Raw genomic sequence first — 16835 nt, forward strand, 5'->3', positions numbered from 1 at the left:
GAGTAAAACTACAGGGTATTTTTAATTAAACTTGTGTAAATATCAAAATTAAAAAATAAAAATTCCGTTTATAGGTCTATCCGTCGTGTGAACATAAACAATGAACCGCGATAGGAATTGCCTACGTCTGACCAACAATAGTGTCGAAAATATTCACCATTTCCGGATGTTCGCATGTTTAAATTTTTTTTTATTGTTTGCAAGATTTCTTTTATACTTTTAAGAATTGATCTTATACTTTATATATTCACTTTTTAATTTCGAATATTGGGTATTGACAGACGTTAGGAAATTCGAACTAAAAGTTACAATCTCGAAACTCATGTTTCTGACATTTCAGAACATGAAATTTTTTCTCCATGCCGTTTGTGCAATAAATATCTTTTCTTATTTATCATATTCCAATTTTAATCGGCAAATAGCGCTTCTGTGCACGGACCGGTCTAAATTCCACAGCAGAATTGGACGACATTTATCGCCTAAAATACAAAATAGCTGTTGAGATTGAAAGCAAATATTTTATGAAGTCATGTTTTAATTTTCTACTCTCAATTGTTTTTGAAATAAAATTTTACCAAGTTTTTTTTGACCCCCGTGTATACAAGGCGGCTACATGAAAGTGTTTGACGCGTGACCAGGCAATCGTTTTCAAAACACACAAACTCAGACTATCAGGTAGCACGGGTACCTGGCCTGTCAATCAAATCAGGAGCTATTGTTTTTTTAATGATTGACAGGCGGTAAATGATTGATCTTGAACCAGGTAGATTTTGGGGGCGTTAACATAAAATTGGCTGTTTAAAATTAAAATGAAGAAATAAATATATGTTTTTGTTTTTGTTAATATTACCACATATTGTATGAATAACTGGGCTATGTGGCCGTAAATTATTAAAACTGGTAAGATGTGTATTTTGATGACTTTGCACTAATATCGCTGGTCAAAACTACTAAACCATGAAATTTAAGGCGCCGCATGGAAAAAGTGATAAAAAACGCGTGCACATTGATGATGACAATTTTGTGAAGAAGCATAAATATTTCGGAGAGCTGATGTATCAATTATTTTAAACAAGTAATGTTTGACATTGATTGGAAGAAAAAAGGCGTTTCTTTTGAAAAGCTGTTTAGAGCTTAAGTACCCATTCTCTTATTTTGTAAATGTTCAAACGATTTGTGCTTGATGTAACATGAACATACTCAAATACAGTATATTTTATTGACTCTTTTGAATTACATGAAATGTGACATCAATATTTTCCTACATTGATCTAACAAGCTGTCATGAAATACATCTAAATGTACATGTATTCAAAAAGCAAATAACAAAAGAAAAATAATAAAACCAGAGATTAACTATCAAATGATTTCTGCTTTATTTGAGTATATGCCAAGTGTAAGTTTTTTTTATATGTAAAAATGGAAATATCTGTTTAAACAGACTGTAAATAAGAAGGTGCATATTGACATAATATGATAAAGATTCTGTGAAAGTCACATTATTTGTAACTCAGTATCAATAGTGTAAAAGGAGATATTAGTAGAAAATGGACGCTTATAATGATTTGTTTGTTGTTTAACGTCCTTTTCGAGATCTATTCACTTTTATGGAGACGCCATCACTGGAAGGTGGAGAACTGGAAGTTTGACATATACTCGGCGCTCAGAGTTACGGAGCGGTAAGGGATCTTTCTCTTGAAATCACCTTCAGCTACTCTGAATCTTGGATTATAAGGTATCATCCAAAGGACAAGTATTAATGTCCTATAGTGGGATCCGAACAAACGAAGTACGGATTAATTACTATCCGTGCGGCACTAGAGCAGATGTTTTTACATGAACCATTGCGACAATCCGGTAAACCAACAGTATTGTAAAACAATGGCGGTAATTATGTTTTGTTAGGTCAAACGCTTTGTCTTTTCTGATTGATATATGTTTCACAAAAATTCTTTGAAAATCCCATTAAATTCTAGTTGGGGCATAGAAAGAGTAATATTAAAGATAAAAGATAACGGATATTAGGGTTGACGACACATCCATATGTGTTTTTCTATGGAAAGCCCAAAAAATTTGTTCAACGAACATATAAGCAAAAGCTACAAAATAGTTTTAAATAAAGAGCTTTTGTGATTTAAATTTTATTTAATGGAGAAAGACAAGACGGATACCGACATACTTTACAAAGTAAAGCTATACCCAGAATTAACTCGGATACCCCATATAACTGTTCCTGCATCGAAATATAAAAAAAAGTTCACAATAAAACGATGTCTAAATGATTCTGTGAAATTATCACTAAATTTTCACTCTCTGTAGAAGAAACAGAAAATATATACACGCAAGTTCCTTCAATTGAACAGAAGGTTTGGTGGGAAATAACCATTTTTGCTTAACCCTTCCACGCCTCTCAAGTGGGAAAGTAGAAAAAATAAACAAATAATAAATTTATGCGACATGAAAATTGTTATATAAGCCTTAGTTTTAACTGAGTAAGAAATACTTATTTACAATTATCATAATTATGTCTACATTTCAAGGAAACAACTATACCAGGTACATGTATTCTAAGTAAGTCGACTTGGCATTTCACAATAGATGAGTATTTGCGAGTTTTAGGTATTTGCGTACACACTGTCCATATTCAGATAATCACATACAGCTTTGAAACAGAACTCATACTCTTCCTGAAAGAAGAAATACACGTACTTAATTGGTCGCTTGTGATAAATTTGTTTTGATTTTTTAAAAAATATGTATGCAAAAATTTCTTCCTTACATTTTTTTTCTAAGAGCTGTTTATAAACACTTTACACTCTCAATTGTTTATTTATTTATTTAAGCTTTGCTTCTGTATATAGTTTAATGATAATCGAATTGAAATGACGCATTTTTAAGATAAATTAGTGAATATTGTCTTGAAACCATGAATTTCAAATGATACAGTACAATTTTTATAACCAAAACATCACTGTTTCTAAGGTAAATTACCGGATTAGATAAAGGTACAGATGAGACCAGGTACAGATGAGACAGATTTTAAAGAATCAATTTCACTGCATGGGGTTTTATGTTTATATAGAATTAAAAAAGACTTCGCAATAAACACGATCCATATAAGAGAAGATTGGCTGAACAAATCAAGGTCGTAACCTTTGTTGATATCATTTCCGGTCTCCGTATCTGCAGCTGTTGCACGATGGAAGGAATGTCAACTTCACCGTCCATCTTTAGTTGTTCTATTGCGTTATATACAGCAATGAAAACACCACAACAAGTGGCGCCATCTCTTTTTTGAAAAAAAAAGAAAATAAAAGAATGAACAAATATTGCTATATAAATCATATGGAGAAGGATTTATTGACAAACTTGTATCTGAGATTAGTTACACATTTGGTGTAGCCTTCATTTTTAAATAAACAATAGATACTTCTTTTCATATGTCAACTAGATTTATTCCAGTGAGCTTGAAAATAAAGATATCCAAGAGTCTGACGCTTCCGTTTCATTTGGATACTGTACTAGAAAAGACATTAATGGTAACCTAACAATTCATCTTTATGATAAAGGTGATGACTTCAATGTTTCAAGAGCTACCCTTATTTATGCAGTATTCTATTGTCACATGTAGGATTTATGTCTCTAAATTGATTCGATACGCAGGACATACTATATGTATGGCCATTGCTTGAAAAAAGACAAGCAAGTTGAAGAAACATTAATGTCAACGAAGAAGGTGATGAAACATGGATGTCAACCGTTTTGTTTGAAGTCAACATTTTGCAAGTTTTCTGGTCGATACGATTACCTTGTCGGATAATAAAACCAATCAAAGAGACTACTGACTTGAAGTTTTCTTCTTTTTCAAACCTATTTTCCATTATATGCACTGAATTGTCTGAGGATTTTTTTTTCGTTTGTTCCTTATCATAACAAAATGAGCATGGTTGGTGAGACCGGTCTGTATGGGATACTTTCTTCTCCATGGTACCTGAACCCACCTCTGATTGTTACAAGGTCCGCGTTTTCTCTGCTACTGATTTGTACTTTAAGCTTGAGAACTCTCCATAAAATTACTTAATAGAGAAGTTTTATTTGTCATAAGCAATATGAATAAAATTAATGCTGTGAAAATGTTTGATTTGTATGTTTGTTGAATACAGAAACTTAAAAGGGTAGTGGAAGGGAAAAATGATATTTTGTTTGCCATCATTTTTTATATGCGTTATGAGGTGAATTAGTATCAAACATGATTCTTACTTCGATATGACGGTTATTGGTCCACCAGTGTCAGATTTACGATCAAGGCTGAATTGTTTGATTAAATCTGTCAATATGGACGGTTGAGGTGGAAATTTGTCAGTGGTCTTCCAGTTGAGACATTCAAAGATTTGCAGTTTATGGGTCTTTGAGTTTTTCTGAAAATGAACAAATAAAAATGCAATCTATTCTATTAATTATTAGTGTTAATATACATGTTCACTTTACTTTAAACATTCCAATGGATATGTAAGCGATTAAACTGGTTATGGAGATATGTAGTAAAGATATATACCTCTTGTCTTTGAATCTGCACGGTAGTTTTTCGCATTTCTTTAGAAATTGTTCTCTGCTCAATCTTTGCGATATCATATGGATTTAGTTTTAAAGTTTTGATATCTGCTGACACCCAGTCTTTAAGCTTAGAAGGCAAAATAATCATGGAAATAATTCTTATATGTAAAAATTTTGTTTATTAGATACCTTATGCAATGAATATTATTTTCATTTTTTTCAATTTTTACAGTATAAGATGCATAAAATTCTTGAAAAAAAAAAACTTTCTGAATTACCTCATCAATATCAGCTAAAGGATTTAATGAAATCAGGAACGCTGATTCCTGATCGAGCAAGAGTCTAACAAGATCAATTGCAGCACCAGATACCGGATGTTGCGCAGAAATAAACTCCTCGGCTCGACTAAAGGACTTGTTTTTAATTTTAAAAAAATGAAAATAGACAAATTGAATTTTTACTTTCAATTAAATGACATCTGTAAAGTTTTTAGACTTGTGTAAACAGGTAAAAAAAGTGAGAAATCACAAATTTCTTTTAAAAAAATAATTGTTGAGAAAAATGTCTACAAATTATGAAAAAAATGTGCATGTACAGAGTAAATATAAGTACCTGGTATATCACAAAAATACGTACTGATAGAGATACTGCATTATAGTAAGGTTCTCGTCCATGAATATGGGAAGTCAAATACACAAGATATTGCTCAACTGCAAGACATAAATATTCAGAAAATTTATTTCCAAAATATTTCTTGTCTTGAAGAATTTTTTTTATTTTCTTTTTCAAATATATATATTTTGTTATAATTTTGATGGCATACTGCATATTATAAAATGCGTGTATTGAATAGTTAATGTTAAAAAAAACAAAACATTTTCATCTCTTAACACCCAACTCCACAATACCCCCTCCGACCCCCGAAAAAAATTCAAACCTGGTAAAACTGCCTTCACTATGTTCAGGTTTTGATTTTTCTTGCCTGTTTTAAAATCATTCTCATTGTAATTTGGTCTCAAAAGTGTCAGTTCCTGAAAAATACAGTATAACTATGTTTCATGTTGATTGTTTTACAATCAAATGGTGTTAAGCCCGTCAATTGAAATGTTCAACGGTATCCGATAAGTCTTACGGTATTGTTTTTTTTTTTTGGGGGGGGGGGTTACTTTCTGAGTCTAATATGGAAAAAAACATAAATGAGCACTTTTCTGATAAAAAAAAATAGACTAAGTATTACCAAACAAGTTCCTACATTGTACGCTTGTTTGTATTTCATTGCATTGACAATTTATTGTAATATGTAATGAAATTTCGTAAAAGTTATTTTGCTCTTAATAAAATTTCTTGAAAAAGTTTCCTCAATAAAATGATAATATCTCTTAAAGAGAAATTAAAATGTTTGTAATAATCTTAGTGGTTACAAAAAATAAATATATATATATATATATATATATATATATATATATATATATATATATATATATATATATATATATATATATATACCGTATAAGTAGAATTTTTAGCGAGGATTTAATTTTGGCATTATTAGCGAGGGTGCCGAGATCGCTAAAAATTAATTGCAAAACTACGCAATCCAAATTCAGGGAAAATCTCTTTAAATACTAAAATGTAGTTCAGGAAAAGTTGGGATGTGGACGACATGGTTAACATAAATTATATTCATAAATATAAGTACATTTATATGTCTTTTTGAAATATAAAATAGAAGATGCTAAAGGCCAATCTGCAGTTAAGATTTTCTCAGATTTGATTAAAAATTATTATAGAAGAGTTATAGAAATGGGAAAATTATCAAATTTAACAATCGGTTAAAATTATTTTCATTTTTATATAAAATTCGTACATTGAACTCATCTGTAAATCGTTTTCTTGTTTCCTGTTTTTCCATATCTCCATATAGCTGAACGAAATCACCTTCTCCTACAAATTTCCCTTTTCGACGGAAGAACTCGTACAAGGCATGATAAAGGAAGGCATATTGTTCCTACAATCATGATATTGCTAAGTCTCATGATTATTACATATTGTTATGCATGTTCTAATTACAATTATCATATGAAAATATGTACATGTATTTGTGCTTTTTCAGGAGAGTATCATCATTATGACATACTGAAATTGGAATATAAATAACTAAGAAATTTAAATTTTCCAAACACTTGTTGATTATTGTTTTGCAGATGAACTACTCACTGCATTTTGAATCATTGTCATTCGGTCTTTTCGCATAGCTTTAACGAACTCCACAACGTTGATTTTTCCTTTCTTCTCACCATATCTTGACAACACGTCCAGAGCTATAAATGTACCTGTCCTACCAATCCCCGCACTGAAATAATTAAAAATGACATATTTCCTCACAGACTTTGAAAACAAACCCAACCTTCACCTCTCTTGAAAGTATTTTTCTTCAAAAAAAATTTTAAAAATCAATTTTTAATCCATTGGTCACAATTTATCAGAAACAAAAGCCCCGTGGTGTACGAGTTACACATTTTCCGCGGACCCCCTTGCTTGTCGTAAAAGGCGACTAAATATAAATGATAGGTATATAGGCCCCGTGTCAGAGCAGCTGTGGCATGAAAAAGATCTCTACCTGCTCAAAGGCCGTAAGTGACGAGCATAGGCCTAAATTTGCAGCCCTTCATCGGCAATGGTGACGTCTCTATGTCAGTGAAATATTCTGGAGAGGGACGTTAAACAGCATACATTCAATCAATCATTCAAACAGAAACAAAATGATGCCAACATGAAAATTGCTACAGTTAAAACATTATTTGATTTGAAAACTTATATTATACCTGCAGTGTACAAGAATAGGGTGGTTTGAAGGTTTTATTTTATGTCGGAACTGTCTGTGGAAAACAACCAGATCTAATGGGTTAGGGGTTCCGTGATCCGGCCATCTTGTGTAGTGAAACTGTACGACCGTCCTTGACCCTGTGACCTAAATAATCTTGACATATTATTATCTTGACATGAAATTCTAAGATTATCATGCAGATCCCTAGACCTACCGATGTTCTTTGTTAGAAATTTGTTTTAAAAGTTTGTCTCCTATATTTAATTTGTACATTTACCTTTGATGAGGATATCTTAAAGTTACAAGTTTTCTATAATTTTTACACAAATGTCAGATTAACAAAATATTGAGTAATAATAATATGATACATACTCTCTTTTTTCGCAATGACATTCTTCTAATCACAAAATATGCGTAAACTTTTTCCTCAACAAGAGTTACAGAAAATGGATTAACATCAAGTTCTTTGTTTTCATCTGGCCAGTACTGGTGGCATTTTACCTATAAAAAGAATGTCCATGTATATTTGAATATCTTAACTTTTGGGTCTATTTCATGGAAAACAAAATTATACATAAAGTTATCAACTATAGACGCCACACAGCATAAATTAGATCATTTCTTTTCTCACAGTGTTTTGTTGACTTAGATGTCTTAAATATTATATAATGCCCTTTATTCTATTACATTTCACTATATATACGTTTTGGTCATTGTTGAATTCATAACTACATTGAGATCATGTAATAAGACAAACCACCAGGAAAATAATATTGAAAAGAATATGAATTTTTAAAAGATACAAAAAAAGGTTTGAATTAATGTCTGGTATTCAATATTCTGATTAAATTGGAAATGATTTTTACAATGACTTTTGAATAATATTTGAAACATAGTTCAGTTTAATTTATTAACTTTCTTTTTTTTTCTCAGTTTAGTTTCATATTATGAATATACAATAAATAAATAAAATGACAATCTTACATAGAAAACGCTTATCCTTATATGATTATTACATCATATCATCAAATCATTTCATATCATTCAGAAATATGGTACCCCCCAAAAAAGATAAACTTTAAATCTGTCTGGGTAAGTTCAAAATTTAAATCATTCTTTTTTCAGGAGATAATCAGAAAATTTTATATATACTTGAAAATTTGGACTTGCTTTTTGTAATAAACAAACAAACAAAAAAAAAAAAAAAAAAACGAGGTGCCACATAAAACTCATACTACTTTACAATATCCACATTAAAATCTAAACGGTATTACCGACTTATCGACACACAGACTGATGTATAGCAACTTAACGTAAAAAGAGTTAAGATAAATATAGGGAAATAAAAATGATTCTTGCAAATTTTAAAACAAACCTTTGGTCCTTCTATAAGATTTGTAAGCATCACGATATACTCAATGTTTTCCTGCCAGATCATTCTCCAGTGATCAACAACAGTGTTGACACGAGGGCCTGAAATGGTTAAAAAGAATTATAAAATACATGTACAGAGTTAATTTTCAACCAAAAAGTGGTATAATCGTTGGTCTATGTATACCCTATGTCCACAGCAATTTTAATTTTTTTCCTTTCATTTTATTCATGTTAAAAATGAAAAGTTAAATCATTTTGTTTTGTCGAAAATAATACTGCTTGTTTGCTACGAAATTTTACATTTATCCTCATTAAAAATAGTGTTTACCTTGGCATGCGATATATTCACGGTGACCTTCAGAGTTCTACAAAGGAAAAATATATTATATTTTTCACAAACTATATGATTTAAACTCACATGACATGCTTAATACATCGGCTTTATACCCCAATATAGTTCGCATTGATGTAGTCTGATGAAAAGTCGTCACTTGTTTCCAAAACAACCCTTGAGTGATCATCTGAATAAAAAAATGAATTCAAAAGCAATTTATAAATTTATTTTATTGAATGTTTTATGAATTAGATTTAAGAAAGAAAACAAAACAACAACAAAGAAACAATTCCTGTGCGTATAAAATGCAAACACAATTCAAGCATCAATACTTCTTACGATTTCCTTTTTTAAAAGTCTCATGGCGTTTTAAATATTCGGACATATCTTAATTACTGATCTTTTGTCTAGTCCTTTAGACTTTTTTTTATACATAAAATGCATTCAATTCATAAGTGTGTGCACCCTGTAAGATTTAAAGTATATTCCTATCATTAAAAAAAAACTCACATGGAAAAGTTGTTTTAAACCTGTTCTTCGGCATATTCTCCGCCAGTTTGGCCGTGTGGCAATCAAACCTTTCTCCGTACGGAAGCGTCTGTATAAAAGATGCTTCATTTATAACAACTCCATGAACAAAACTATAAATCATTTTAGTGAAATACACATGTACATTGCTTGAGCATCTAAAGACAGGTTAAATTGCAACACTTGTTCATAAAATGCAGAAAATATGTTTTCTTTTTATGTATTTTGTGTATTTATGTAAGCAAAAAGCTATTTAAGAGAATCTGCATTACCGCTAAAAGAAGAAAGAAAATGTTTTGACCAGGGGGTAGAGTGGTTGAAGGGATACTTTAACAAGGGTGGGAGGGCCATACTGAGCTATGATATAAAATTTGATTTAAAAAACCCAAAAGCATAATGAAATATCTTGTGTAAATGAAAGTTTTGAAAACTCACAGAATGTTTTAAAAAACGACCTTGACCTTTGACCTTTTGACCTCAGAATAAATAGGGGTCTTCCTTATCATTAGGCTATAGATGATTCTGTGTAAACTTCATTGCAAAAAGTCATAAACTTCTCGAGATATTGCTTTGAAACAGACAAACAGAACTACAGACGGATAGCAAGACAAAATAACAGATAGATCAAAATGAATACCCCCCCCCCTTTTCAGAAGGAAAAAAGAGAACCTTGAATTCTTTGATAAATCCTTCATTTTCATTGGCTTCTTTGTGTTTTATGATGCTGTGGAGGTCAGACACTAATATGATATTGCATATACATTTTTATATGTAGAAATCTGAAGTAAAATTGTCATACCATTATTGCCTTGTCTGTATGCAACGTTTTGATGATGATTTTCTTCTTTAGTTCGTCGAACCCTTATTACAATAAGAAAGAAATTCTTCAGATTTTCAGATAAACATTAAAACTTCTGAATAAAAAAATGCCTGAAATTTGATTTATTTATGCAATGCCTCATTACCTAAACATCACTACGACGATGATTACAATAAGAGCAACGACCACAACACTACCAACTCCTGCACCAATCATAATTGTAGTAGAATCCTCTTCTTTTAACGGGTCAACATCTGACTTCTCAGAGACTTTTAAGTATACGTATGTGTGTGTTTAATAATAAGAGTTTTTTAATCATTTTTATTCTGTAGATTATTCTTTTTCATTTTATAGTGAAAGATAAAATATCTAGATTTTACAGGATGTATATTTTCAGTGTGAAAAAATTAAATTGTGATGCTTGTTTCAACAGAATCTAAATAAGTTTAATATAGTTTGCACCAGACACATTAATTTCAATATTCAGACTTGTTTCACATTTTCCACCACGTTAAAGAATATACGACCAATCAATCACTCATTTTCCACCAATAGCTAACAATGAATAAGGGATTAATAAATTTGAGATTTAAAATAAAATTATTACTAGTATCTGAATTTATTTGCTGGGTTTAAAGTTATGTTATTCTTCGAAAGTCTTTTAACGCAGTTATGATAAGGCTGCCCGAAGGCTTAAAATGCCTAAAAAATATACATTTTTTAAAACCTAGATTTTAATTTCAATGTGTAATCCTTGATTGAAACTGCAGTGAACTTAAGATAATAGTTTAATCAGGTATTATAATATAGCATTTTTGTGATGTCACATGACTCTGTTGATCACGTGACTGACATTTAAGATATTCTTAAATGTTACACAAAAATCTCTTCGGCAGAAGTGCAAAACAAATTAATTTATTGTGCAAATTTTGTTGCATAGATCAATTCATCGTGATCTCTGGTACATAGAAAGTGCTGGGGGCAGGTTTAATTTTTTTTAGTAAGAAAATATTTTACGAGAAATTAAACTTACCAACATAATAAGGGGTATTTTCCATTCTTTATCGCGGTTTAACAAAACTGGATAAACTACACACAATCCCCCAGCAAAATTCAGTTAGAGGACTAATTTCTCTTGTAGATTCACACCGAATATCTTCAATTTATCCTTGTTTATCACTTGTGCCAGTCGAATGTAAACACGATTCGTAAAATCTAACTCCGTCCACAGACGTGTAAGGGGAACGTTTCACATATAATTTTAGCTATTATTTAAATTTGTCATATCGTACAAGCGAAAGGAACAGGGATATCTAATTTACAATTGTTCAACATCAAAACAGCAGACTGGAGCTTAAAATACAATCCCAATACTTAAATTAAACAACAACGCCCCAAAAAATCAACATGCCATGTAAAAATTATGATACTTTCCCTGTCATGTAAGCTCAAGTATGCAGGGACTTGACGTCATATTCTATTATGACGTCATATCTTGGAAGTTCAGGGAAGTTAGTACAGTTTGATTGGTTTGATATTTTACGGACAGCCTTATCCTAGCCGCGAATGTCCATACTTTGGTCCGTTTATATTATTAGAGAGGTTATATCAAAGTTCACTTTTTAAATGTTTGCAAACGAACTAATGTCCATAAGCAGTAAACATTTACTAAACATACATTTAAGCTTATTCAAGTACAACAACCTCTTATATCACATGTAGTTCGCCATAAATGGGAAAAAATGTTTCATTTTTAAAGCAAAATTAATTAGATTAATGAAATTTTAAATGATGTTGTGAAAAAGTTAAGATTTTCTGTTGGAAGATAATAAAAGGATGGATATCTAGTTAAAAATATATTAAACATATACATTATTTGATATTACTTACTCGATAATTTTTTGTCATTATAACAAATACGTAAAACATATTTCGAAGATAAAAAAATAAAAACTTTACCATTACAGTATGGCCCTTTCCATCTAGCAACACATTCCTTCTCACACGTCCCGTTCAGTTGATGACAAGTGTTGCTTGAACAGTAAGCTGATATTAGGCAGGGCATCTCACATTTATTTCCAAAATACCCGCTCTGACATCCTTCTGTGCAGATCCCTCTGTCTTTATCACAAATGTGATTTTTACAGTTCGGAGGACAAGGTTGGGTACAATCATTGCCATAGAACTTAACAATACAACCATCGTTGCAGCCTCCATCTTCACGAGAACAGGACTTTCCAAAACAATTAAAGCAGGTCCTATTACATTTTTCTCCGTAATACCCTACTTCACACCCTTGATCATCACAATCTCCAGTACCGTAAAGACACTGTTTATTAACGCAATGAGGACTGCACGATATATTACAAAATGTTCCATAAAAACCATTTTTGCATCCACTGATACAGCTTCCATTTTGACGGCAAGTTGCATCAAGACAATTTGTATTGCATTTTATACCACACATTTTCCCATAAAACCCCTTTTTGCATCCTTGGTCACATGAACCGTCGTTCCCATTACATGTGTTGCCGAGGCAATTTTTACTGCATTGAATGCAGGAGGAAGGTGAACCATAATATCCATTTGGACAAACTATTGTGTGAAACAATGATTAGGGATAAATCTATTCTATGAGAATAAAAGTAAAATAAAATACGTGAAATCATTATTGAAAAAAAAATTAATGTTGTTCATGTAGATCCTGCAGTATCTACACATTCAACAGGACTATTGAAATACATACATGTAACTCAGTATGATAATACACATTCAGTATTTCTCTGCAGTCTACGTATGTGCTACTAAGCACACGTTATGAGAATATTCCCTGATTTCGATATCTTGAGGTAAAAAAAAAATGTTTCAAGATAAGGCATTCTGGTGTTAAAAAGTTGAAAACTTACAACATCCAAGTTCAATATTGCAGAATTTGCAGTTCCCACATGATCGACAATCAGGACCAAAATGATGAAGTGGACATCCTGAAATGAAAGATTGAGTTTTATAGGACTAAAATTTATTTTATTTTAAAATAACCCGAAAAATGCACTTTGCGAATAAACATCCTCCACAAATTGTTGTTACGCTATTCAGTTTAGCTCCAACGTATAATAAATCTTCTTACCGTAAACTTCAATTTCACATATTTCCAAAATAGCTCCAATTTCTGTATCATTAGGATAATCATAAATGGTTTCCACGATTACATACTTTGCCACCTGATTGCATGGAATGTCAACGACCGTTGGAGGTATTTCATTACTTGGAGTTTTATCCTGATGACATTGATATCTGTCTGTAGTTCCATGTAATGAGTTTGCTGCAGATATGTTTGCAACATCTAGATAAAAATTCCGGAATCTATAAGGTCTCCATGTATCTGGCCCTAAAATTATAATTTCTTATCATTTTACTAGCGCAAATAAAGGTAATTTCATCATCAAAACATCTTAAAATTCAGAAGCTAGTGTATATAAGCTAGTGTATATAAAAAAAATTTATTAATATCATGTCATTCATTATTTTCTTATCTCAACTAAAGACAAGATAAATTGAACAAGAATCAGATCATTATAAAACAAATCTTGCAAAAGTAGATAAAAAATAAATAATGTGTATTTTGAAAATATTTTTTTTAAAATCATTTAATCATACATTTTCTTCGATCATGCAGATGAATTTAATTATTATTTTAAAAAGGTAAAATGACTGTTTTTCTGTAACAAGATTGTTTACATATACACGTCACTAATTCTTATTATGAAGTGTCTTGCAATATTTGTTTTTTTTGGTTATAAACAATGTAATCAACTCATACATTCATCTCGGTATGTAATTGTGATCCATTTTAAGCTATAGAGCGCGTCCAATTCGACTTGAAACCATGCTTTTTCGTGTCCTGGAGATGTATGAGCACAATCCGCTTCTTTTGTTCCGTTAAACTCGTCGTTTGCTTTCTCTGCAACTCGATACACATGCAGGCCATTCTTCGTAAAATTGTATGTAGAGCTCTGCGAAACGATAGTAGCATTTCTTACACTCAAATTCTCTGTAAAGAGAAAAAAATCAACAGAAATTCTATAAAGCCACTTTTCAGAGGAAGCGCTTTGTCATATTTTAAGATTAATCGATCAAATTGATTTGAGAAAACTGAGAATGAAAATCTGACAAAGTTAATGTCATTTTCAGAGACAAATCCATATTGAAAGTTGGTGTGTTTGCTCCTCTGTCGTCCACTTTTGGAATATTTAATGCTACAAGACTAGCCGTATCAATGCGCATTGAAATGAAAATAACCCATTCTACACGTAGAATATACAAAAAGAAAAAGAAAAAAACAAGTATTTTTATCAAACTCGTTAAACCTGTTTAGGATATCGTTAAAGAAGGAAGTAAATCACTTTAAAAAAATTTCAGCATTTTCTGTCTATTCCTTTATTATTTCTGCGCTGTAGAGTTCTAAAATTTTTATCATAGACCCTCTTGAGAATTATTACAATGTACTACATTATTTGTACAAAGTCTCAATCAAAATATTTTGTAAAAATATAACCGACGATTTGTTTTCACCAATTATAGCAGTTGGAATTTATTTGTAATGTTATTTGTAAATAAAAGTGCACGTTTAAAAAAGTATAGAATAAGCTGAAGTTAATAATAAAAGAAACAGTTACACACCATAGCAAAGATTACATTTAAATACAAGAATCCAACAAATCCACCAGAGTAGATCCATTTTGAAAGAGGAAGTAGAATAACTCCTTCAGAAAATATTGAACCTTAAAAAACCGGAAAGCAAGGGTATTTAAAAATTCTGAATGTCTATAGACCTTAATAAAAAAAGCACCACAGCGTTTACATTCCTTTTAAATGTAAGGACGAACACGTAAGATATTCAAGCCATGACCTGAAAAAAATCATCAGCTTATTGCAATTAAATTAACCTCGTAATTCTCGTATCTGCAGTTTAAAAAAAAATCTTTTTTCAAATGTTGCCTTAGAAAAAGTTAAACGTCATTGATATTTTTTTTATTTCGAAACATAGTATTTTATTAAATCTGTTTTAACAAGAGTTAAAGGATAGTGGAATGTTGATTACTAGAAATATAAAGGTCCAAATTAGAGATTTCTGATGTCTTTGTGAGAGGATAGCTTAGCCAATTTCAATATCAAACAATGTTTTTTTTTTTTTTTTTAAAGATAGGAGATATATGTAATGCTTTTAAACAAATCGGCACAGTGCCTAGTTCATAAGAACATTTTCTAAATTATCCAATTTGGTTACAATAAATATAAAAAAAAAATTCTTGCTTTTTGATATTATTTGCCAGATCAAGGGAAAACTGTTCAAACAGATGGTATGCAACTTTATTACATACAGGCAGAATCATGTATATTGGCATGTATGTTATGCTAACTTACTAGTAGTTCAGATGAAGTTTCTTAAGTTGATATTAAAGCACACTCAGTATATAGCCATATACAGTATATATGATATTGTATAAATAACAAAAAAATAACTAACAATGCAATAAAGATCCAAGATTTAATACATTTCCGAATACAACATGTGAAGTAAATTGGATGTATCTTACATATGTACCTGGAGGCGACTTTAACTCTAGGACAAATGGTCTACTTAATACATTTCTAAACTCCAAAAGATAAAGCTTGACGTATTACGTAATCAAAATAAAATTTTGAAATGGTACATATGTAAATTGTAGCTTACTTTAATTCATTTTTTAGTAATACCTCTGATTTACTAAATTTTTGTCTTACTTTATTCCTGATATCTAATTCTTTAAAGAGCATTTTTCTGAAACGTAAAATCTTATGATACAAATTATATGAACTTTTCCGATTGGCAGAAAGCTTTCTATATATTAATAGTACTGTGTATAATAATGGTACAAAATAAATTTCTACGATAATAGAAATGAACATAATATTATTGTCTCTTCAACTATTTCCTCCTTAAACTCTATATGTCATCAAAATTACGCAGCGGAAAGAGCGTCTGCTCTTGAGTCAAAATTAAGTTGATCCTCACGTTGCAAGATCGAATCCGCCGCGGGACGTGGAGACCGGTGTCTCATTTTGAGTAAAAAAAATCTTAAGAGGTACGTTAAACAGCAGACAACAAATTCTGCAAGTCAATTTTGCATCTTGATAAGAATTATGGGGACAATGAAAACATCTAAGACAAAGGAGAGAATTGATTCAATGTTTCAAGACCCGTGGGCAAGTCATATGCTTAAAGCCATAATCCATACATAGATCTTCTACTTTCAAGGGTTCATTCCGTGATCCGAATGTCGTGGATTAAAACCTGGCTGCTACGTACTTAATTCGATGAAACATAAGTAGCAAATGATCCTTCAGAGCTTGTCCCT

General features: G+C 31.0%; 2 protein-coding genes across 2 annotated transcripts; both read right to left on the bottom strand.

The window, feature by feature from the left end:
* Window positions 1–1379: 1379 nt before the first annotated feature.
* On the bottom strand, window positions 1380–10358 carry LOC134275282 (receptor-type tyrosine-protein phosphatase mu-like). Its single transcript, XM_062757557.1, has 16 exons — window positions 10287–10358; window positions 9600–9687; window positions 9203–9276; window positions 9084–9120; window positions 8757–8854; window positions 7754–7882; window positions 7380–7525; window positions 6772–6907; window positions 6422–6562; window positions 5492–5585; window positions 5191–5264; window positions 4833–4967; window positions 4556–4681; window positions 4261–4418; window positions 3154–3289; window positions 1380–2687 (listed from the first exon to the last, which is right to left on the bottom strand). Exons 2-16 carry the CDS (start codon window positions 9631–9633, stop codon window positions 2616–2618), a joined length of 1590 nt encoding a protein of 529 aa, XP_062613541.1. The 5' UTR covers window positions 9634–9687; window positions 10287–10358; the 3' UTR covers window positions 1380–2615.
* On the bottom strand, window positions 10358–15185 carry LOC134275275 (multiple epidermal growth factor-like domains protein 6). Its single transcript, XM_062757549.1, has 7 exons — window positions 15118–15185; window positions 14258–14488; window positions 13565–13825; window positions 13344–13421; window positions 12397–13032; window positions 10583–10706; window positions 10358–10478 (listed from the first exon to the last, which is right to left on the bottom strand). The coding sequence occupies exons 1-7, from the start codon at window positions 15173–15175 to the stop codon at window positions 10358–10360; spliced, it is 1509 nt and encodes a 502-aa protein (XP_062613533.1). The 5' UTR covers window positions 15176–15185.
* Between the last annotated feature and the right edge of the window lie 1650 nt (window positions 15186–16835).

Source organism: Saccostrea cucullata, unplaced genomic scaffold (assembly GCF_032062105.1).
Source record: "Saccostrea cucullata isolate Sc308-1 unplaced genomic scaffold, CSIRO_AGI_Scuc_v1 ctg754, whole genome shotgun sequence".
NCBI lineage: Eukaryota > Metazoa > Mollusca > Bivalvia > Ostreida > Ostreidae > Saccostrea > Saccostrea cuccullata.